We start from the raw sequence: 23,633 nt of genomic DNA, 5'->3' as shown, positions 1-23,633 counted from the left end.
TTGGCGTCTCGATTATTGGGAGGCTTGGTATCTAATGTGGGATTAGAGTCGGAACAAGAGATGTTGGAGTTGCACTGCGGAAGAGAGAAAGAGAGAAACAGGGTCAAGAGGTGTGCTGGGCTAAGTCTTTATACCCTCCAGGGCCAATTGAATACAGCGAGAACTCAGCATGTTCAATTCGGCTACCTCGTCTACGACGTCAAAAATTGACTCATTATTGGACATCGGAGGAAACGGTTTGTGGACAAAACAGCGTTAGCTTGTTAGCCACTGAATGGGCAACAGCGCACAGCACATCAATGCTACCCATAATAGCCGATTCCCACTTATAGCTTGTTGCAATGATACCCCTCTGCGTGATGCAACTCGTCGTCGATGGTATCATAGGTGCCGGGATTGAACGTCTTCGCGTCTCCATAGCACCCGCCCTCCCTGCATTACCCCGGTGTTGTCAGCGAACTGCGGATACTGGACGCGCTATGCTGTAAGATGAGCTCACTGGTTCAGCGTGTGCAGCGTGCACTGGTATCCTTGGAAGATCTCGAGGGACTCGAAAGCGTCCCCGTTCACGGGCGGCCCTGGAAAAAAACAGAAGCAATCAGGTAAGGACATGATATAGGGCTTCCGGTATTGCTCGAGTAACTTACAACAACTGTACGGGTTGCCAGTGTGGTCTTTTAGCGGGTGGCAGCCCCCTTTCATATCCGGCAAGGTGCAGTATCTGCCCGCTGTGAACCAGTAGTCATCGCGAGAGGAGAGGGCGTTGTCAGGAACCGCGGCGGTGGCCGTGGCCAGCAGAGCGATCATGTTCAGCATGAGCTTCATATTGGGTAGAATACGTCTTATGGCGTCGACGGGTGTGTTTGGGGGCCTGGGGGGATGGGTGTTGGCTTGCGAGGGATTGTGGCAGTGGTCGGACTAATGGATGTTGTTGATGTTGTTGTGCCCATGAAGTTCTGTTCAAGATGCGAGTCCGTAGGGACACGGTATTTATATACGCATGGCGGCGTGTGAATACGAGGGAGCATTAGGTATTTTCTGTCTCTCCCCTGGTGCACTTGGCAGTCATGGGACATCATCATGTACTCATTCCCTCGGATGATCCGCAGCCGCGGCATCAGAGTAGATAGCTAGTTGAAGATATTGTAAATTTTGTTCTCATATCCACAAACTAACGGGAACGCTTCCACAGGATAGCCTTGGTTATTGCTCACGGGCAGCTTGCAGTGCGCGTCAATGTCAATCACCTGCAACGACCGTTGACACCCACCATGTTCTTCTACGCGCTCATGGTATATAAAAATAAATACAACGACATGCCTACCCGATTACTCACTACATGCTTCACTGGCTCCCACCATCAGGCCTAGTCGATCCTGCACGCTGCCGAAGGACCCCGCCATGCACTGACGGAACATTTGATGTATTGCGGCGTCGAGCACTCGGGTGGCATTTGTTTGCCGGTCACAGTACCAATCCTAGGATTTGCCTCTGCCGCAACAGACCCGGACCGGTCTGGCGGTCTCCGATGTATCCATGGAATCCAGTTGGAATAGTTATTCGGCATCCCAAAACGTCCCAAATGCGCCGAGGGTTTCTTGACGTGGGCGCGGTTATGCTCAGGCGGCTGAGACGGGCTTCACCCAGGTCCGAATCTCAATTTCCGACCCATGCAGGAGAATGGATTCCTTAGTAGAATACATTTTCTTGAGGCGAGCCTTGTCGCCTTTGGAGAAAACATACTTGCGAGGGACCGGCTTGGTTAGGTTAAGTGTATCCCTGACGGCAACTCGGTAATGCATAATCGAATGCTTATCATACGGCTCCGACACGGGACACGGTATTCTGTCAACGTATTGGCTCTTGATGGCCTTGTCGCGCTGGACGCGGCGTTTCAATGCCGCTTCGTCCCACTGGATTCCGGAGTCCGGGTGCTGATGCTGATGTTGAAGTCCCAACGCATGCCCGAATTCATGGAGGATGCTACGCTGCTTCCGAGCGGGGTCCTCGGTAGAGGCGAGGTTCAAGGTCATGGTCGTGTCGTGCGCATTCCGATCCATTGCCCACAAGCCGACCTTGCTCTTACTATTTCCAGAGCTGACGAACTTGATGCGGATGGTAGAGGGGCCAGTGTACGAGTTGGGCATGAATTTGAACCGGATCGGTATACCAAGTGTGTGAACGTGCTTTTTCACAAGGCTTTTCACAAGTTCTTTTTCTTCATCGCTGCCGTTTAGAAAGCGAACCCTGAAATAGATACGCGTAACAGGTTTTTCGTATTTGCGAAGAGTTTGGTCTGTCTGGGTGGCCTGGTGCCGCAAAATAGCTTGTGGTGTTGTCTGAGTGATTTGGTGTGTCAGAAGAGGTTGTTGTGTTTGAGTAGCCTGCTGAATCAGAGTCGCCTGTTGCGTCTGAGTCACCTGGTGTATCATGATAGGGTGCTGTGTCTGAGTAGCTCGTTGGATGCGAGTTGCTTGTCGAGCAGCAACGCTAGCCTGCCGTTGACGGTGTTGCAACTCGATTTTCTTCTCCCTCACCTCCACGTGCAGTATCACCAGCATCGTCACCCCTATAGTTACCACTGCAACAATAAACCAGCCCCCAAATATTTTCAGAATAATAATCAAATCGTCGTCCATTCTCATTGTGCCAAGGATGTTTTGGTTCCGTACTTGTTTAACCTCATGAGGTGGATCATCGAGCTTTTCTCATCCTAATTCTGTGAGCTTATTGGCAACATACGATATAGCAAATAGCTCAGACTGGGTATCGTGTGATTCACCGTATAACTGCCCTGTTGTAGCGTAGGCCAATCCTGCAGTCATATGCATTAGTTTCACAAGTATATACGCTCCTTATATATCATTCGGGAACCATTGCCGAGTATTTGTCTAGTTACTAGCATATTCCAAGAGAATATGAAAGATGGCTTAGAAAACCTATGAGTTTCGGACAGATACGAAGACACGTTAGCCTAAAGGAAATAGAACAACGACTTTCTCATGCCAGACCAGAACACAAAGGGGATCGGTTGGATAAGAAACCTTCTGACTCGGTCAGTCCAACTGTTTCCCTTGGATTCGGCCGAGTCTTCATGTCGAAAAAGAATATAATACAAGAATGCGAGAGACAGGTTTCGCCGCCAAGTTCATGACATCTGCACTAATATTAGTCGAAGACTTGAGATATCACTTTAGCCTAGGTATTGCAGAAAGGGGTATAGGACGTCGGTCGGAGAGCGAGACGATATGTAGCTACAAGGTTCTCTGAAACTATACACACTTGATGAGCAGTACGCTTATAAGGAGTTTCCCTCGGATATACCTTTACATTTGCTGCAAAATGTCTAGTAAGACTTGGCTAAAAAAGAAAGAAAAAAGAGAGAGAAAGAATAAAAAAAACATCATTAGCACGTGCTTATTCAATGAATGGCTAGGCAACACCGTGATCTCCCAGTTGCATCATCAATTTGGCTGTGGAGCAACTTCAATATCAACTTTTCGTTCCCTTTTCCACACAGACTGCGCAGCATATGACAGCCCCTCCCTACTCCCCCACTGCCTGCATCCTCGAGTTTCTCCGTGGTTGCTGTCAATATCGCACTATCCGACTGCTAGGCCTTGCTTTTGGTCACATACCCGCTGTTGTGCTTCTATACAGCGAGCGATTATGCAGCAAGCGGTCGTCCTGCTTCACGATCTTTGGCCTGATAAGACTTAGCTGATATGCGAAGGGAAGCATAGCACCAAGTAACGAGACTTACAAGGTATTCAGCGCAAGCAATGCCGTTTACGTATACCTCGTTTTTGCAACCCTGCTTGTACCATATGCATGGAAATTTGTGCAATCCACCTGCAGGCTTTTGCTTTCCGTCTGATGGCACCTTGGGATTTTTGATATCAAATAGATTAATATAGAATGATGATAGTTTCGTTTGGTCGGCCGCTGCGTAAATGTCCTTCGGGGTGTGGTTTCTGCCTCCATGTGGGCTCTCCGGCAGGAAGCCATGGCATATTATTATTAATAGTACGCCGTATGCCGAAGGCCTTCGGTACATCTACCTAGTTCCTCGTGTAATAAACCGTGCCGAAGCTGGACTAAAAATATACGCTGTCAATATCGTAAAATCTACTTCACGTGCTCGACGTTACCATGCTGGTTTTTACCCACCAGCCTAGTGACCCTTGCTTTAGGGCCTGAAGAGAGATTATCTAGGTTCGGGTGGTCCCCTAATCTCTATTACCAACTTATACAGCGGCAGTCGACCGGTCCGTAAAAACCACTTTGCGATAACCTTCGCCGTATCTTTTTCTATAGTAAGCGCCGCTAAATCGCGACGAGTTCGCAACGGATTAAGTGCTAACTGTCTTACTAATTACTCTTATTTTCCCTCGAAGTCTTTACAGTATAAGATTAAGTGTTCGGCTATCTCCCGTTCTTCACCGCAATTACATAGCGGCGTCGGGACGTTTAAAACCCGACAGGTAAACAGGAACGATTTAAGCCTTATTCTTTTAGTACGTGTTTATATTAAGACCGATACTTCGTGCTTAAGCATATCGTCGTAACGACAGCACGCTCCCTAATTTAGCGGCGACTTTATAGCTAATTCGCGGCGGCCTCGCGTCGAAGTAACAGTATAAAACCATCTTTATTTCCATTTCTCTTTAAGCGCTTATTCGACCGTTTAACTATTTAGCCATTATCTAACTAACGTTAATTAAGCGTCGCTTAGTTATAAAGTCATAAGGGTTTCGCTAGTAGCCCCTTAGGGTTTCTTTTGTCTCCTTCTCCTTACGTTACGTTCTTTATTAATAATCTCTGCCGCTTTTATACAAACGCCGCGTAAAAATTATAGCTTCCTAATAGTCTCCGTACGTATTTCAAAACTAGCTGCCCTCGCATTTAAATAAAGGTCGAGAGGGGGAATTACCGCTTTAGTTTTTAAATAATATTAAAGGGTTGCTTTATATGCCCCTATTATAGTTCAGAGACAGGAGTTTTGGATTATTATAAGGTTAAAGGCTGGCCCTTTTTCGGTATCGCCCATTTTATACTAAACCGACGCTCCGTACGCGAATACGCTGCGTATTACTTTCGTATAAAGCTTTTTTACCCTTCGTACCGAACATTCCTAAATTAACGCTACGAGCCTGGTAAGAATTAATATTTAAGTTACTATTTTCGCTTTAATTTTTAAAATATAGTCTTTCTATTATAACTTTTAATAAAATTAAACGCCGAAGAATCTCGCAAAGATTACCGGCGCTATAACAGCGTTTCCGAGGCGTACCTATAGCGTATAAGCTTTTTACGCTTTAATAAAATAAATAAACTCGCTCTTTTTAAATTCGAACTCTATCCCTCTTATACGTGCCTAGCGGCTATAAGTCTCTCAGGCTCTTTTTAAGTTTCAGTAATTCGTAACGTAGTTTAGCTTTACGGTAATAAGATTCGTATTATCCGCGAATCCGACAATAATAAGCTGCTCGTGCGCTTTTAACTCCTCGTATAGTGTAACGATATAGAAAATAAAGAGAATCGGTAATAACGAAAAGCCTTACGAAACACCAGCGCGAAGCTAAATCTTCCTTAATAACTTGCCGTCGAAATAAAGGTGGACCGATTTATTTATAATAAAGCTCTCAACTTATCGGCAGACCTAATCCGGTAATCCCTTTTCGCGGAGTATAGCAATTAGTCTTTTATAGTTAACTGTATCGAAAACGCCTTTAATATCAAACTAAAAAAGGGAAGCGACGCCTTTTTATTATTATATTATACGAATAACGTTAATAATTAGTCGAATAATTAACTCGGTAGACCGCTATATCCGGTTCCCTATTTAACCTTTAAGTAAAAACGAATACTTTTCGGCTATTCCGGTAATTCGCCGGTTTATAACTATCTCTATTACCTTCCCGACCGTATTAAATAATAAAATAGGTTTTTATCCACCAGGTATCTACTTTTCGGTTACTATTTTATTTAACTTTAGGATCACGATAACCTTTACCGTATAGAAACGTTTAAAAAAATAAACAAGCCGAAAGCTCACTGTCGCTAAGCCGACTAACGTCCGAAAAAAGGTTCCCCATACGCTTTAAAGAAACCAAAAAGTAAAAGGTTTTCCCCTAAAGCCTTCCAAGGTCCCGTCTACTTAATAATATCTCTTATCTCCTCAGCCGTTACCTCTACCTCGATAAGGGTAAGGCTAAGGGCGTAGTTCGGTACGGTATTTAAATCCGTAAGGTCGGTTTTTGGGTTAAAAAAAAACCTCTCCGAAAAAAGCGTAGCTTTTTCGTCGTAACTTCGCGCTTCGTTAACAGCTTTTTCGCTACGTCGTAATTCTAGGATTCCCGTTATTTATAATAGCGTTCAGTTCCGTAATCGGGCTTATTATTCGAACGACCAAAGTGTTTTAAAATCGTAAGAGGCAGCGGTAACTACGTAGCGCCAGCTTTTCGTTTTCGCTATTTAAATAATTCTCTCTAAGTCCGTTTTCGACTCGGTATATTAATTTTAAGTATATTGCGAGGGTACCGCGAAATAAGCTCGGTATCATTATTTCGTTATAGTCTATACTTTTTAAACCTCTAATAACTACTAGGGCGTATTTTTACTAGTATAGGGGGTTTTTTTAAGGCTGCTATATCGGCAATTTTTTATAAGTCGCCTATAAAGTTATCGACAGCTTAATTCAATTCTTTCGGGCTTATTAGCTCGGCGATATCGATTAAACGTGCTCCGGCTTCCGCCCGTGCCAGCCCCTTATTTAATATCGTTTAGTTCTATCCCTCTATTTTCGTTTTACTACCTCGTAACGAGTTAGTTTTTAGTTTAACGCGAACAACCTGTGCCCTGTAATTAAAACCTTCTAAGCCAGGGTCTCTTTTATATAAAATTGTCGTTCTTCGTATTACCCAGGCTAAGTTTAACGTAAAATCTCTTTATCCGTGGCGTCGTTTCGTAATTTTTTTATATAGCGTAGCTAGCTTTAAGTTTTATTGGTCTATAAAAGTAAAAAGGTTATCTGCTCCGTACGATTTTTTACTATGCACGTTTTAAAACGGATAGTATGTATTAAAGTTTCCGACGAGTAAGTGTCGCCCGGGGTACGAAATCGCATCGAGATCGCTTAAAGGGCTCCGCTATCGAGAAGTTTTTTAGATTAGCGAATATATAAACTATATAGTAAAGCGGCTACTTTTTCCTTTCGGTATCGTAACGGCAGCTTAATCGGAGCCTGTTTTAATTTTTAGCTTAGCGATATCGAAGCGTTTATATATATAAATAGCCGCTCGGCCCTCGCCGTAAATTACTCGATACTTAACTATTTTTAAGTAATACGCGGTCTGCGTACGGGGGTTCGTTTATACTTTTTATAGTATTAATATATCGTACTCTTTTTAATTAATTAAAGTAAGTACCGTTATTACCTTTAATATTACGACGTTCCAGTATATTATTCGTAAGCTTATAATTATAAAACTATAATAATATTTTACGCTAATAAAAGAACGACGGTACTACGCCGGCTTTACGAGCGTATCTCTCTATCTTAATTACTCGTTATCGAATCGAATCGCGGACGGCCTTTTTTTCGCAAAACTATTATATACCCTTTTTTATTATTAATAAGGAGCGTTATCGGTAGTAATAAACGTTTTATTTTTACCGAGCTATCGCCGGTATTACGAACTTCGAACTAGCGAAGCCGGTGGGCATAAACTTTTCTTACGCGTTCTCTCTGCTAGATCGTTACGGGGTAGCCGCGATCCCACGCCGTGTATTCCTTGCCGTAATTAATATAACGTTTCCTGCTTCGTAGTCTTCTTTAGGGGCATTTTTAGTTTCCTTTAAGGTATATTGTTATAAAGTAGTAATTATATCGCTACTATTTTCGATAATACTTAATTACGTAGCCGTAGCCGTAGTAACGGTAGTACTATTAAATACGGAGGTTAGCGTTATACGGTTCGCAGTTAAAAATCTCGGAATCTTATATTAAGCCGTTGTTGCATAAGTCTTTCGCAGTTTAAACGGAGCTCGTATATAAAATAAGGGAGGCGTAGCGTATTTCGAAATTCTTTAGTAGATTACGCTTATATTTCGAGATTTTTTTCGGGTTATATTTATTTACGAGTAAGTTACGTAGTAACGCGGCTTCGTCGTAAATATCCCGCAGCTTTTTCGTTGGAACCCTTTTCGCGATAACTGCGAGTTTTTTATAAATAAGCTACGCGTTAATCCCGAAGGCGTTTAAAACCTATCTATTATTTTTTATATATTTCTTCGCCTCGTTTTTAAAAGTAAGGACGATATCGCCGCTAAGTAATTTCCTCGCTGCGATAGTTTCGTTATGCCCGATTACCGTATTAACGCTCTGTACGATATTTATTGGCCTCTTTTTTTAAATGTTATTAAATTAATCTACGTTTTTAATTATTATTTCGCGGTTTCGACGGGCTGGGACGATAATTTTCGGTTATTAGGCAATAGGATCGCTGTTACGCGGCGTAAATATAATTTAAGTTTAAGACTTAATTTATATAGTTTTAAAATTTTGCGTAATTTAGGCGATAGTTTCTCCGATTATTTTTCGCAATTCCCCGCGGGTTATTAACGCGTTATCGTCGTTATCGAGGTACGGTCGTAATTCGGTCGTTTCGGTGCGAAGTTCTTTAATTACTTAAAAAATCTCTTTACGCTTACTATTAGGGGCTACTAAATTAGCGATTAGTTTCTTTAAATGCTTTAATCCTTTTTCGATACTTCTTTTCGAGCTATTTTCGTTGCTAGGACGCGTTTAAGGCGTTTAAAATCCTTAATTATACGCCGCGACGTTACTTCGCGGGTAGTGCTGGCTCTACGCGAGTCCGGCGCGACCGGTGTCAATAACCATCGGATTATCTATCGGATTATCCATACCGTAGCGCCTTGGCTGCGTCCCTTCGATAAAGGTTCGGCTAGGTTAATTCGACCTCGTAGATTTAAATAATAAAGTTTGTTTTCGATTATTCGATGGTTCGACCGAGTTATCGATCTTTTCCCTTTTTTTTGTCTTAATATAAGATGCCCATGGCATATTTATATATCGACAAAGATAGGTTTGCGTCAACTCGGCCGTTTGTGTGTCCTAACCACCAGGGAGCAGCATGTCCTCAATCGTTGGTACCAGACTGACGTAAGAGAAGTAGTGCATTGTTAGAGCCATGCTAGGCAATACTGAGCCCAAGTTGGGGGCTCTCGACACATCGGCCGTGACTATGGGGGTTTTGGGTGAGAAGGTGGATTGGAGAAAGCAAACACTACCGTGACCAAAGAGCGATACGGGTCTTACGGGTCTGTTTGTCGAGCTCGTCTACGCCTTCGCTTGTGTAGTCGTCAAAGTTTGTTGCAACGTTGGCATCTAGTGTTCGTCCGCGTGATATTTGATTGTCTCTGGAGGCTAGGAACCGTTTCCAGGACTGTAATAGAAAACGCACCCAGTGACCATGGTTTGCTCAAGTGACCATGCCGTTGGGTGTATCAGCAATTTGCAAACGCAAGAAGGCGCCGAGCTTTGAGCCAGTCCAAACCAAACTTAACTCATCCCTGAGGTTCGGAAATGCCCCCAAACGAGTAGAAGCAAAAACGTGACTGGAATGAAACTCGCAACACAATCTTGACAAACTTCTACCGCATGTAGCTATCGTGTTACGCATACTACGTATGAAGTACTAAGCGGACGTTGGAACTTCTCGTCGGGTGCAGTGTCACAGATTTGACCAACATAGTAGTCGCCTGGCCAGCGTACCGTCATTCTGAGATCCCGACAGAGAAAGACTCGCAGCCATGCGGGCTCATCGTGTGCATGGTTTCGTATCCCGTTGTGTCGTGAGGGACTGCTTGCCTCGAGTTTCATGCAATGTATGCCGTTGGAATGAGGGGTGAAACTCGGAGAATGAAGGGATAGCACACAGCAAACTCGGCGAGGGTTTCTGCCAAGGCGATATCTGACTCTGCCTCCCATGGTTCGGAAAAGCGCATGCAAGGGGGCACCATGTGACTCGTCTCGTGTTTTCCAGTATGATCACCAAATCACAAAACTCGTTCATCCATACAAACCGTGGCGAGGTGGTCGGGCGAACCAAGACCACGACAAAACTCAACTGAAATCCGTCACTGGAATGGCACCTGGGTTTACTTAAAAGCCTGCTCAAGTGTAACACTCGATGGGCTAAATATGACAAAGATGTCCCTCTGAATTAATACAAGCAACGGTTCGCAGCCAACAGAGAAGTCCGGTTACGGGACCAACATGCTGATGACCGCCATTCCCACGCCATGATTGATCCAACTGTAGTATTTAGCACCGCATGATTCCAGGCGGCCAGCTAGCCAACTGTCTCGACTTCCGCGTTCGTCGTAAGAAATACCACGTTGACGGCAGCATATCTGTTCGGATAGGTTATGTCAGCAATCGTTTTGCCACTCATCGCATCGCATAACAACACAATCATTCGCCGTCTCTTCGTGGACCAAACTACCACGTCTCCACTGTCTGTCCAGGGTGAACGAGATGAAAAGATGGGACCCGAGGAGAAACCATCACAGTTCGAAATCACCTACGCCGAAGTAGCCGCAAAGACCTCGACCATGCGCGCGTTGGTCATGACGGCGAGCGCGAGGGCGAAGACGGCCGAAGCGAGCACGATGAGGTACAGCTTGACAAGGTCGTCATGGATGAAGTACTGGATCACGACGGAGACGGTGGGCAGCAGCGAGGCGACGACGGTGGCGATGACGCGGGCCGCGCCCGCGAGCCGCGCGTCGCTGTACTCGTAGATGCCGTGGCCGATGCCGAGCTCGGTCTGGTCCTGCTTCCATAGGCGCGTGTGTGCGCTCCACAGTCAGCTAGCAGCCTCTCAAGCCGTGACCCCCTTTTCCTTTCCTGAAAATAGGGGATGAGATGCATGGAAAATCGAGAAGGGTTCGATTATATCCACCTTGGCGTTCCTGCCAAACCACCCGTGCCACCTGGACACAAGCGCACCATGGAACCAGCGCGTGAACAGATCGGGGGCAGACCGGGCCTTGACGGCAACGAGGTCCCGCTCGCGCTCCTCCGAGTACGAGTTGCGGTCGGCGCCCACGAGCGGGAAGTACCCCATGCCCGGCCGCCTCCACCACTCGCGGAGGAAGCTGATGTCTTGGGGGACCGGGGCGCCTAGTCTGGCGATCTTGGCTTGTTTGAGCAGCGTATCATCTATTCCTCTCCTCGGACACGCTTGTGTATTAGCTTTCACCGCCAATGGCTCAGCGCTGGGTGGTCGGGGGAGCTGCTGACTATATTGCTCGAGCTTCTCCCGGATCTCGAGGACCTTCTCCCACTGCTCTGCTGCTTCCTCGTCGTCTGCGTCGTCGTCATTGTGCTGCGAGAGCGACCACCAGTCCCTGGCATGAAAGCGCCGTTCCGGATCGGCGGCGTCTCTCTTCGCGAGGATCTCGAGCTCCTCTTCCAGATGCGTGAGCTCGGCCTGGAGGTAGAGCAGGTTCAGGGAGTTGAGCCGGCCGAATCGCCGGTACATGGCGCACGTGTCTTGGCATCCCATCAATTGGCTGATCTTGGCGTATCCCTCCATGCTACCTGTTGCTGCGTGCGACAACATAGTATGAGATGATGATGCATAGTGCAGCTCTGGTCATTGACCCGGCGACATTCTTGGGGGACTCTAGCTGCCCTCGCAGCATCTCACTGCGAGCATTTGTGATTTGACGATGTTGCGTTGGGCCGCAGCAAGGCATTCTCACGGGCTGACACAACTCGGGGAATTTAGGGGGTCTCATTGGCGAATGCAGGCGGTGCATTGATGGCGTGCATTGCGACTTCACCATGGTGTTCGCGGGCGCGCAATGGCATTCACCTATGGCAATGCAGTGCCACCCCCCACCTCCATCCCTCATGAACGGGCGAAGCGCTGCAGGAGGTCGACAGGATCTTGGTTTGGGCATCAATCGGTCTCACTCCATACGATCTCCTTCCGCAGGCGCGCATGGTTTCCAGGCAACCAGGCCGCCTCGAGACGTCCCAAAGAGGCAATCCACATACGCTGGCTCCGGATCGCAGTCCGCGCCCCAGTTGCCAGCCGAAGCCTCATCGGCGGATTTTATAGCGCAGTGCCCCCGAGTTCCCAGGTTCGTGGGTCTACTAGAATGAGTTGATTACTCTACGGATACTCGAGGCCCTCGCTCCTCCAGTGTTCCTGCGCATCGTTATCTTTCAGTCGGATCTTAGTCTTAGTTCGCTGATACGTGGGTCCTGACCCTGACCGGCAATGGCTGCACCGTCCACCAAAACCCGCCCGGCCGCGACCCCGACGGTGGTGGAAACCCGCCACGGTGACCTGTGGGGCCGCATTTTGTTCAAGAACAACCGGGAACCGCGCGACGCGCGCTTCCGAGACGACACGGGCACCCCCGTCAACTGGATCCATCCGAGCCTGGCGAAGAGGTTCAAATTGGAGATCGAGCAGCTCGAGGAGCGCGACGTCAAGGACTTCATCGACTTCCAGGGGAGGAAGTACCGGGCCAAGCAAATTGTTTACTTCACTATGATGGGCCGGGACCAAAAGACTTACTGGGACAAGTACTACATCGCCTCGGAGAAGTCGAATATCGATGTGGTCCTGGGCGAGGAGTTCGTGAATTCAAACGGTCGTGCCCGGGATGTTTGCGATACGGGGCCACACGCAGCGCCTGCGCACGTGTTTGTGCTTGAGAGGAAGGTATCGGTATGTAATACATGCCCATTAAATGTCGAGTTTCTTATTAGACGTTGAACCCTGACGGCAACTATACCAGAAGGCCGACAAGGAGCAAATGGATGCAGGAAAGGCCAAGAATGACCAGGAGGCTCAAGAACTTGCCGAAAGAAAGAAGCGCAAGAGTCAGCGGGATCGGGAGGGGCAAACCAGGGGCGAAGAGTCCAAGTCGGGCAAAAGGGAGAACAAATAGCGATGGAAGGGGTATAGGCCCGTTATGGGCCGGGCGGGTAGCATTACGGTTGCGTTCTAGTGTAAGTGGCCAAGGATACCTGGGGTACTCAAGTATGTAGGTAATGCTAGTCCAAGGGTCTCCCAAGTAGAGTAGCAGATTCAAATGGAATACCCCAAACACATATTGCATTTACTGTATCGTCGATATACGGATAATCAACGTCTAGCATTCTCGGGTTGGTTTCGTGACGTCAGCTCTGGTGCCGTGATCCATCAATGATGGATATTGGTGTTCGCTGGGGCGAGGAGGTTTGGAGGGGCAGCTTCAAAAATAGGCGTGTGAGAAGGATGAGGTGCATCCCGTCACTTTTCCCCAGACCAAACCCCAGCTGCTAGCCAACTAGCGCCGCCTTGCAGAAGCTGATCACCCACCCTGGGTTGGCATGCCTGTCATGTCTGAATGCGACAACCCCCCCAAGACAGGTCGCAAACCCCCCGCTCAACCCGTCACTCAACCCTTTCATCCCTCAATCATCTTCGTGACACCCCGCGGCCGGTCCATTCTGCTCGACATCAATTCGTCTCCTTTCCAATCGCGCGCCTTCTCCAGATACTGCTATTCAACAAGCAGTCTGTTCTCTCCCCCGCAATTAGTATTAGTTGTTGATAGCCGATGCAGGTTCATCGTTGATCCTGTCCTGCGATAGTCCCCGCGCGCGATCCATTCCCTAGTTCACCACAGCTGCCGGCTATGTCACTTGTTACGACAATCGCCCGACAGCCAAGGCCTCCGTCGTCCTGCAAACGTCCATAGTCCCTAGCCGAAAATATCACCGTACCTATCGCCGTATATATATATATATATATATAGATAGATAGATAGATCCAATACTTCGATTCCGTTTTTGGTCTTCTCGGAGTGTGATGAGCTTCTTCTGGCGGTCCCCGCCCCCCAAGGCCGCCGTGGAGATCGGGGAGGGGCGTAAGCCAGGGACGGCGGCACGCGGGACTGACCTCTACATCGTCGAGCGCGAGATCCGCGACAAGCTCGACGAGGAGCCCGAGTTCGACAACCTGAAAGAGATGAAGGCGTATATCGAGTCGATGGATTTCCTGAAGAAGGACAGGACCACCGTCAATGTATACTTTGTCGACGAGTGCATGAAGTACCATTGCAGAAGGAGAGTCGCGGGGTCGGTCGCATCGGGCGCATCCAGGACTACCGCAAGCGATATTGGCTCCATCTCGCCGTCCACCCGGCATACGATCAGCTCCTCTGCTGATAACAATCCTGCTGCCGAGCTCGTAAGCTTTTTTTTCGTTTCCCAAACAACTGATTGTTTCCCGGTGGCTCGTTTAGATTGTCCACTGACAGTTTGTATCTTGTCTGTGCAGCAACAACACCTCATTCCCTTCCAATTGATGACCACAGATCGGCGGTGGCGATTCGTCATTGCGCGCAAGACCACCTCGGGCACCCAGAACTACATGTCGACCAAGATTGCCGGGCAATGCGGGTTTTCGACGGAGCCCGGCGCGTCGATCGCTATCAAGCTGGAGCTGCTCCGAGAACAACTCGATTGTCTGGTGCATGTTCGGGAGATGGAACAAGACATGCTCTTGACCGAGGCGCTCGTGGTGAGGTTCTCTTCATACAAAGCCGACTACCAGCTTGACGACTACTTCCACGAGTCCACAGTGACGTCTTGTAGGTTGCGCGCAGTTTGTTTAGTGGCATGTAGTTTGTTCCCAGTACAGAAGCTGACAGCGGTACACAGCGTCAACGGAGACCGGGTTGCACCAGATATCCAGGGGCCATGACATGTCGAGCGCGCGCAGCCACGATGATGCCTCCGATGCCGGACGGAGCAATGCGAGCCTTCGCAACGGAAACGACGACGACGACCGTGAATACGAGGTGGTTCTTGGTTTGGCCGAGTACCTCGCCGAAAGGAGAATGGCTAAAAGGACCGGGGGAAGAAGGCTGGCTTAGCCAGAGCGAGAGGTCATTTCGCAACAAACGCGCAGCCGACTGCACCAGTACCTTGTCTACCTTGTTTTTGGGCCTGAGTACTGACAGTCGGAAAAGAAGAAACCTCACTTCTCCATGGGTGCCCGCCATAGGGCTTTAACTCGCACCCGATGAGTACCACCACCTAATCCCGGAATGGGTCTGCTGCCGAGACTATCAGAGGCTTCGGCTGGTTCGACTTGAGGGGGGCGTATTCAACGTACAGACTTACTACTAGTTTCCCACTGCTATCGCTTGGCTTGCTCTTGGGATACATGGTTTTTCTTCTTCTTCTTCTTTTCATGCGGGCGTTGAAGAGGTTGGGGAGTTGTCAATGTTCAGCGCCGGCGTTGGATATATTCGGGTCGAAAACAGGTGCGCGAGCGGGAAGCTGGACTTTTTTTTTTATAAATGGGCCCTCTCTTTCTTCCTTTGAAGAAGTCATGCTTCCGCCTTCTTTTGATTACTTCGTGTATATGATGATACCCCTTGAGTTGGACAGCAATGCATCGGGCATTAGCGACTTTGGTTGGTTATGGTTTGGCATTTCTGTTTCCACTCTTCTGTCACTGGTCGGTCGGTTCTGGGTTATTGATTGATTTGGGGATAAACCTGGGAACGATGAATGACTCACTAGCCCTGGTGATCCGAAGATCCCCAGCCGCCAAAATGTCCAGCATGTATGGGATTGGTGGACTGCAGCGATAGGGAGTTTGCTTTTCCCTGTTTCCTTGTCTTGATTTGGGCTACGTCATCCAATGCTATGTGTTGTACAGATTTGTTTTGATGCCGTTGAGAAAGCCCCCCAGCAACAGTCAGGGCCCTTGCAGATGCGGGGAGGCAGCACAAGGCCTGCCGCCTGCCGCTGAGTGTACAACTATCTGCCGTGGTTGACGAGGCAATAGCGATTGATAGATGGTCATATGCAGGATGTACATACACTGCCGTACCTGTTCATATCAGGCTATGTCATCGTTCGAGGTTGCTACCTCTTCTGTCTATGGAAAAACGTACACTCGATGCGCGTGTGGTCTTGAAGGGCTAGGCCACAGCTTGACCGTTTCCTCTCCTTGGAATTTCGGACCAGGAGTTGCCAAACTGCTTGCATTGAGGTCATCTGCATCTCAGAGACTATATTTCCGTTACGTTTATTTCGTCCTGCTCCACACTCTTGGTTTTGCATCACTAGCACGTGGTCCTTAACCCTCTGCTATTACATCCCATGGGCACACACCTCTCCGGTCAAGCAATTGACATCTACCGGGTCGCTCTGGAGCCTTGGGGAGATTCAGTAGACTATTCCTCTCGTCTTCCAGTAGTACCATGGCAGCCAGCCTATTTACGATGATAGTATCGCGCCCCCGCTGCAGCCTACAAGGGAACGAAAGGTCTAGAGCGGCATCCTGGATACTCCCGTACTCTATGTCGGCCATAACACCATTAAACCCTAGCCATCCATACCCATGGAGATCGTGTCCAGGGTTGGTTCCTCGGTGAAAGTTTACTCTCAGGACCTCCGTGTCGGGGCCTTCTTGTCCGGGGTCGGAAGAGGACCGACATAACTCTTGTAACGGGGAATGATCTCTGATGATAAGAGAAAGAGGCTCGGGATCAACTTTCCCCCTTTCGAAAGAATCCATATCGACGATATGATACTCCATCCCGGTCATGAACACGACAGCATGCCGACACATTAACGTACTTGGCAACCGACTCATGGACTAAGCCGAGGATACCGAAGATAACCCCATAACCCCATCTAGGCCCATGATTACTTAAGTAGTACACCTAGATGACAGTCAATACGACTTGTGGCATAGCCTCCATCGTATTCACTTTCTCCGAGACGGGATCGGGACTCAGCCCAAGAAGCCACCCGGTGGCTCTAGAGCAAGTGCGCGCCCATGGGGGGGGGGTCCCCATCGTTCATCGTTCATCGTTCATCGTTCATCGTTCATCGTCCATCGTCCATCGCGGGCCCTCCACGCGCACTGTAGCTATACGACATGTGCGCGAAAGCTTGTCGTGAACCCCGTAAAGCAGTCGTTGAGGCAACGCCGACCAACGCAGCAGCACGTCCGCCCCACCCCGGAGCGGGTGCCGTGCAGACACGAATGGTGGTGCATCCACGGAGCATGCAGACGCGAATGAGTACGAAACATTGAAGAGCGTGTGGGGAATGCGTGCATGCGCTGGTGGCAGCATGAGGACCCCCGAGGACTCTTGCTCGTATTCGTCCCTGCCAGCCAGCCAGCCAGCCAGCCCCCCTCGCCCCAAGGATCCTCTGCCCCGCTCGCCAAAAGGGGGTCCCGCTCGTAAAATTGTCATCGGACCCCGGGTCCGGTTATCAGCATCGAAGTGGGCCGGACCGTTATGGCCGCCTCATCCCGAGAGGTAGGCAGGTAGGTGTGCGTCGAGTCACCACGTCCACGAACGGCTCCAACAAACCACCACGTGGTGGACGCGCTGTACGCAGTTTCAGCCTCCAACTCCCGACGGCCTGGCCAAATCCAGTGCCGATTGCGTACTCCCGTCTGGGTCGGGTGAATGGCCGGTATCAGATCGGAAGACCGTTGGAAGCTTACAGCCCCCTCCCCCCGACTATTCAGGTATCCCACGGCTTTTTCAATCCCAGGCGCACAAGCCATAAGTAAGGAGGAATGAGGAAACTCACCCATCCGGCACCCGGCTTCAAGCAGTCCAAACCAACTATCCGTCGACGAAACCGACGACTACGCAATGTCATAGACGTACACCAACTCCTGAACACAGAAAGGCGCCGCAACGGTCGCATCAAACGTGCAATAGACACCACTAGTCCCCGTTGATAGTGTCTCGCCACCACCAGCCACCCAGCCCGTCTGTCCCCCCTTTCCCCTGACTAAATAACCCCTCCTCCCTCCCCCAGTTGCCGATAGTCATGCGCCTCCACGAAACGGCACTACGCCTCGGCCACCATGGCACGACGACACAAACGTGAGGCGCATCATGGTGTGTAATCTGGCGGCAAGTTGGGTTAATTAATTGAACGTTACTGGAAAGTGACAGCTCCTTCCCGTCGAGACTACCCAGGCGCCCCCAAACGGTCTACCGACTTTTTCGCCTTCACTTGACGGCGGCTTGCCAGCCAGCCACCAAGCCACTGGCGGTTTCTGCGACCAAAGGCACCCCAATGCATATCTAAGTGATTGTAGGCAGTTCATTCCACCCCGAGACGACCCGAGGTGGCCGCCGGCGGGATGGGCTGAGGCCGGGGCTATTGAACCAAGCAGCGCGACTGGCCGTTGATAGAGATAGGACCTAAAACCACAAGCATACCGCCGCTACCACCACGAACGATACCGACTCGCTGTCGCTTCAATAGTTCCCGCAACTACAATGGTGAAAAGCCAGCAAGATAGTGCTGTAATGAATAAACCAGCGAATTTCGTTCACCCCCACCACCTGGGCTGAGAGCCCCTTGCCGATTGACGCACCAGCACCAGCACCAGACACCAGTAACAAGTTGAACGAGAACGAAAGCGAAACAACCCTTGCTCGTAGTGTGATTGAAAAGGGCGGGCAAGTCTAGGGCGTAATGTTTCCTTTGATAGGGAGCGGCAGCATCTTTGGTTGCGGCCGTGACGTAGGGCTAGCCACATGCGAACAAGGATCGAGGGGCCAACAGTGGTCTAGGCCTCCCTCTCTCTATTTACAACCCTGAGCGCATGACAAATCAGATCTCCCCCAGGAACAGACCCCAAAACCGCCAGATGGGATGCAACATCGCTATGCCGAACCGGGCCGCTAAAGAAATGCATACGATTGAGCCTCAATAACAACATACCTATGGGATTGTACAGACTACAAAGTGAAGCACTCATCACAAAGTGAACATCACAAGGAGAAGAGACAGGTCGGAGAAGCAGAGTCTGAAGAATCATGAAATATTTTCATTTAAACCGTCTAGTAACGGGTGGAAAGACGATTGAATTCTACGTGAAAACATGCGCATCACCATGCTGCGTCGTACCTCACCCAGAAGCAGGCCTTCAACCGCCTCACATCGCCCGGCATGTAACATCTCCACATTGATGCTTCTTGGCCAATGTGGATTTAAAAAAAAGATGCCGTGCGAAAAAGCCCTGTCCATCCGTAGAAAGAAGAATCGAAGAGAAGAGTGGTAATGAAAACCGAGATCTTGTTGTTCGTGGAAATCCTTGTTGACCCGAGACCGATTGAACAGAGGGAGGGATGACTTCCCAAGACTGGTAACGAAAAGAAAAATGGATTGATCCGGGTTCCTTTTTTTTCTGAAATCACCAACCAACCCGCGCACGCCGTGTTCTCTATCATTGACTCCTGCGAGTCATCATCGTGATGCAAATGCAAATGTCGCCCGCTATGCACATATCGTGGTAGTTCGGCCAAACTGTATGGTGGAGGCGTGCCGCTGAGCTGCGCAGCCAAAATATGGTTGATAAAACAAGGCTGTGTACATGACCCATACACTACAAGAAGGGAAAATATGGCCGTGATTGCCACTGGCCAGCTGCCTCTGCTTCGCAAGGCACCGTCGGGACCTCTCCGTCATGATGGCGGACGAAGGGCTGCTTAGGTGCTGGCGACGATCTTGGACTTGCCGAGGGGGCGCAGGACGTTCTTGGCATAGCCACCTCCCATGTTGCCGGCGGGGTAGTAGTTGCAGACCATGAACCAGGTATCCATAATGTCGTTCATGGTTCCCTTGGGGCAGAACTGAGCCTGGCAACCAACCTTGGTCGACTCCTTCCAAACGAGCTGGGAGAAGTGTCCCCACTTCTCGAAGTTGGTCATGTCGGGAGAGGCCTCGCCGTAGTACGAGGGAAGGAACAGGTTAAGCTCTCCGTTGTACCACATGTCGGTGATGGCCATGTTGATGGCACCAACGTCTCCCAGCTTCTCGGCACCGCTCGAAAGACCCCACATGGCAATGTTTTGACCGTAGTCGGCATCACCTTGCTTCCTACAAGAAACCGTCAGTTTGTGGTCATTTCATCGCAAAAGGCTTTGGCGGTACTTACATGTCGTGGGCGTACTTGCAGCTGGCGGCAGTGTTGGCGGCGTATCCGGCGATTCTCTCGTCCCACTGGGTCTCGGGGGCGGAGTGGTTGGAACGGTGCTGGTTGTGCGAGTTGACAGCCGCAACCGAAAGCTTGTTGGCAGTGATAGGGCGGTTGGGGGTGGGTTCGATGGTAACAGGTTCGGGGGCCTGAACCGTAGGCACGGGAGCAGGTGCCTCCAGGCCAGCAGAAACGGTAACGATCACGACGTCGGGCTCCTGAGGGGCCGGAGCAGGAGCCGTTGTCGGTGCCGGGGGAGGCGGCGGCGGGGCCTGGGTCTTAGGCTGGGGCTGGGGCTCGTCGGCAGTCACGGTGACAATGACGACATCGGGCTCCTGAGGAGCAGCCTGGGGCTGAACAGCTTGCTTCTTGGGCGCGGCGAAAGCGGCCTTGACAGGGGGCTGTGTGGGGACGGGGGCCGGCGCGGGAGTCGGGGTGGCATCACCAGCAGTGACAGTGACGGTATCCCACACCTCGACAACATCGACCTTGGTGACCATGTCGCGCTTGTTGACGGGGCCGGCCAGGGCGAAGGCGGCAGAGGCGCCAACGATGAAGATTGAGGACTTCATGTTTATGGTAGTAGTTTGGTTCTCGTAATGAGTGTCTAAAGTTGGATGTGTCAGTATTTACTATCACTGTGGTAGAGTCTGAATGGGCATAAAAGAGCGAATGGGCAGTGTCAGGGAGATGAATGAGGTGCTTGCGGGCCGCCTGTTCAAGATATAAAATCAAGGGACAAGGCTGCGTGGCACAGCGAAAAAGGACAATAGGGACGGGTCCATCGGGAATCTAGAACCTGGATGCCGCGATCCATTGTCCCTTGCTTCCACACGATCAAATACCTCGCGTGACTCCAGGCCTTTATGGCGGCAGGATGAATAGCAAGCAAGAGCTCCCGTCTTTGTTGGCAACTCGCGAACAAAGAAGGAGGCCCGGTGATGGGCAATGGGCAAGGAAGAATGGGGCAGGGCGATGGGACCAGACAGGCGCTCAGGAAGTAGGACATACCTCGTAGAGTTGATGCGTCTGGAGATCCGAAATCACGAACGAGTCGCGATGACGAAGGCGATTTATATCCTGAAGCTCGCTGGCGTGGAAGCACAGAAAGTTAGAGGAGGGTGGTATCCAGATGTACTGCTGACTCCGGTATGAGAGTGTGGTTGGACAACAGCGAGACCTTGTTCGACTGTAAAGGATTGGAGGGCCAGCACAAAGATCGACTTGGCTTGTTGGAACGAGTTCGTGAGATGCGAAGTACGTTATCTGGGGGGCAAGGATTGAGGGAAGACTTGTGCGAAGCAGATCCTGTGCTTCAAGCGGAACCAGAGTCTTGGGGGTGGTTGAAAAAGTTGTCCTGGCGACTGGCGACCAGTGAAGGAATGACTGAAGAGCCGAAAAGAAGGTAAGTGACCGTGGATGGCGTGGTGAAGGAAAGGCAGCCGTTCAAGACACACGGCTGGGGATGGGAATGTGGTGGTTATTTGAATGCGTGACAGAACAGTGTGGTGAGGGAAGGGAAAGTGAAGGTGAAGGTGAAGGTCCTGAAGGGGAGACACGCAGCCGGCGCCAATGCCAATGGGCCAAGCCAGGGAAAGTGGGGCCAGGGTAGGTGTGTGCCGTAGGAAATGGTGGTGGTGGTGCTAGTGGAAGGTACCAAACAGGACGGGGGAACGAGGTCGGGCACTTAGCAAAGCAGCCGTGTTTCTTGTTGACGTACGTGCAGGAGTCAGGTAGCCGTGCTAGTATGCAGGCTGCGAGTCTCGAACTTCCTTTTTGCGAGGCAAACTTTATCAGGCAGCGCAGTCGATCGGATCCAAGCCGGAGCCGGGAGTGCAGACAGACGGACACAACAACAACAACGAGCGTAGAGTTAGTCTTGTTTTTTTTGTTTCTTGCTGGTTTAGCGGGAGTGAGTGTGTGGTGGTGTGTGGATGGGGGTGTGTGGTTGGTAGCAGTAGTGAACGGAAATGTACGCGATGTACACAGAGTACGAGAACTAAAGGAATGTAATGGTCGAATATCGGCCGGGCCTGCGAAAAAGGTGAGGTGAGGTGGTGAGAGAGGAAGAGGAAGAGAAGGCGAGGCCTGCGATTGTGGTTTATTATTTTTTGAGTCAGGCACTTCGCACTCCCCAGGCCCCAGTAGTTCCAGCAGGCGGAAGTGACGCAGGTACACAGTTAAGCTAATGTGGGCGTTAGGGGGGAGGTCCTATGAATCGCTAGCAGCCCAAGCCGGGGGGTGTGTTCAAATGTTCTGTAGAGGGTTAGCGGGTGGGCCAGCCGATTCTCGGTAAATGAACGGTGGGGTGTCAATGTAAGCATGCCGACATCCCAGAACCCCCCTCCAGCCCATGCTAGCCATGGAAATACGACGCTATGCGATACGATAGAATGTAGTAGTACAACCGACCGCGCAAGGAGATTTGCTGCTCTCCATGTTTTACTACATCCCGACCTCAATATAAGCATGGGTCGTTTATGCATTGCCGTCTGCTGCGAGAGGGAAATGTGAGGAGGGTCCTGTTTGCCAAGCAGATCTGAGAGGATCGCCTGCCCATGTGTGAGCTACGCAGGGGTGTGAAATTAAGGTCAGCTTTGGCAAATCAGGGTCAGCAACGTCGAGAGTCGAGACGAATTGGCCCGACCGTCCAACCCTACGAGTGAACACAGCGACTGTGGCTAGCAGCCGCCAGCAGAGATGGGACGAGTCACAGCGAGCAAAGGCGCCCCCCCCCCAAACTCACTAATAAACCTCCGTCGGCTCACCGGGCGTGCAGTAGGTTGCAACAAGCTCGCAACACCAGGCGACGCCGGGGGAAGAGGATCCTGGGATTCCTTAGATCGTCTCAAAGGATGAGACTACCCATAGTGCCGTGGCACCACAAGTCTGTCGCAACCAACGCGCCAGATACAGCACATGAGCATTGCGCATGCCCGAAAAAGCAAAACCACAGCGAGAGACGAGAAACAAGCAGGAAGCAGGCTGCCTGACTGAGTGACTGGCTGTCTGACACAGAGACGTTACCAGTTATGTCGTTCGCCCGGTTGCGTCTACCCGTCGAGACAAAACATCGGCATCCACGCATACACCAGCCAGCAGCACTTGCGCATACATACATACATACATCCATACATGCACATGCACATGCACATGCAATATGTAGGTATGGGTTGACTTACATCAACACTCAATAGGAGGGAGGAAAGAGGATGAAAGGCTGGGCTCCTATGCGCAGCAGCAGCCGCGGCAGCAGTTGATAGGGTGTAGGAAGCAACCTTGGATAGGCTTCTTCGGGGACGATCTGTGGGTGCATCTCTCTGCCTGTCAATCCAGTTTTTGTCTTCCGACCAGCGCCAGAGCGCGCGCATCGAGAAGCCCAGGAAGCCCAGGCACAGGAGCCCAGACACAGAGAAGCCTTGCACTGACGGTGGGTACCCATGCGCTGGGCAACGACACCAAAGAAAGGCCAATCGAAGACGCTTTAGAACACGTCGGGCAGTCTGGTTTTGCCCTGATGATCGTTCTACTGCGGCTACACGAACGGAAGTGCGTAATTGC

At 50.2% G+C, this 23,633-nt stretch overlaps 6 protein-coding genes across 6 annotated transcripts; 2 read left to right on the top strand and 4 right to left on the bottom strand.

Annotated features, from left to right (window-relative positions):
• Window positions 1–495: 495 nt before the first annotated feature.
• On the bottom strand, window positions 496–825 carry PG986_003769 (uncharacterized protein; the record flags this gene model as incomplete). Its single annotated transcript, XM_066839991.1, has 2 exons — window positions 496–578; window positions 648–825. The coding sequence occupies 2 exons, from the start codon at window positions 823–825 to the stop codon at window positions 496–498; spliced, it is 261 nt and encodes an 86-aa protein (XP_066705055.1).
• Window positions 826–1,619: 794 nt separating this feature from the next.
• PG986_003768 (zincin) lies at window positions 1,620–2,561 on the bottom strand (the record flags this gene model as incomplete). The annotated part of the gene is made up of 1 exon (XM_066839990.1): window positions 1,620–2,561. One exon carries the CDS (start codon window positions 2,559–2,561, stop codon window positions 1,620–1,622), a length of 942 nt encoding a protein of 313 aa, XP_066705054.1.
• Window positions 2,562–10,610: 8,049 nt separating this feature from the next.
• PG986_003767 (uncharacterized protein) lies at window positions 10,611–11,627 on the bottom strand (the record flags this gene model as incomplete). The annotated part of the gene is made up of 2 exons (XM_066839989.1): window positions 10,611–10,862; window positions 10,923–11,627. 2 exons carry the CDS (start codon window positions 11,625–11,627, stop codon window positions 10,611–10,613), a joined length of 957 nt encoding a protein of 318 aa, XP_066705053.1.
• A 693-nt stretch (window positions 11,628–12,320) lies between these two features.
• PG986_003766 (uncharacterized protein) lies at window positions 12,321–12,999 on the top strand (the record flags this gene model as incomplete). Its single annotated transcript, XM_066839988.1, has 2 exons — window positions 12,321–12,776; window positions 12,847–12,999. The coding sequence occupies 2 exons, from the start codon at window positions 12,321–12,323 to the stop codon at window positions 12,997–12,999; spliced, it is 609 nt and encodes a 202-aa protein (XP_066705052.1).
• Window positions 13,000–13,904: 905 nt separating this feature from the next.
• On the top strand, window positions 13,905–14,973 carry PG986_003765 (uncharacterized protein; the record flags this gene model as incomplete). The annotated part of the gene is made up of 3 exons (XM_066839987.1): window positions 13,905–14,285; window positions 14,376–14,688; window positions 14,759–14,973. 3 exons carry the CDS (start codon window positions 13,905–13,907, stop codon window positions 14,971–14,973), a joined length of 909 nt encoding a protein of 302 aa, XP_066705051.1.
• Window positions 14,974–19,584: 4,611 nt separating this feature from the next.
• PG986_003764 (uncharacterized protein) lies at window positions 19,585–20,644 on the bottom strand (the record flags this gene model as incomplete). Its single annotated transcript, XM_066839986.1, has 2 exons — window positions 19,585–19,975; window positions 20,034–20,644. 2 exons carry the CDS (start codon window positions 20,642–20,644, stop codon window positions 19,585–19,587), a joined length of 1,002 nt encoding a protein of 333 aa, XP_066705050.1.
• Between the last annotated feature and the right edge of the window lie 2,989 nt (window positions 20,645–23,633).

This window comes from Apiospora aurea, assembly GCF_038362705.1.
Source record: "Apiospora aurea strain CBS 24483 chromosome Unknown utg000002l_segment0_segment0, whole genome shotgun sequence".
In the NCBI taxonomy this organism is placed as follows: Eukaryota; Fungi; Ascomycota; class Sordariomycetes; order Amphisphaeriales; family Apiosporaceae; genus Apiospora; species Apiospora aurea.
The sequence above is the reverse complement of the archived record's forward strand: the minus strand, read 5'-3'. Positions and strand labels throughout refer to the sequence as shown.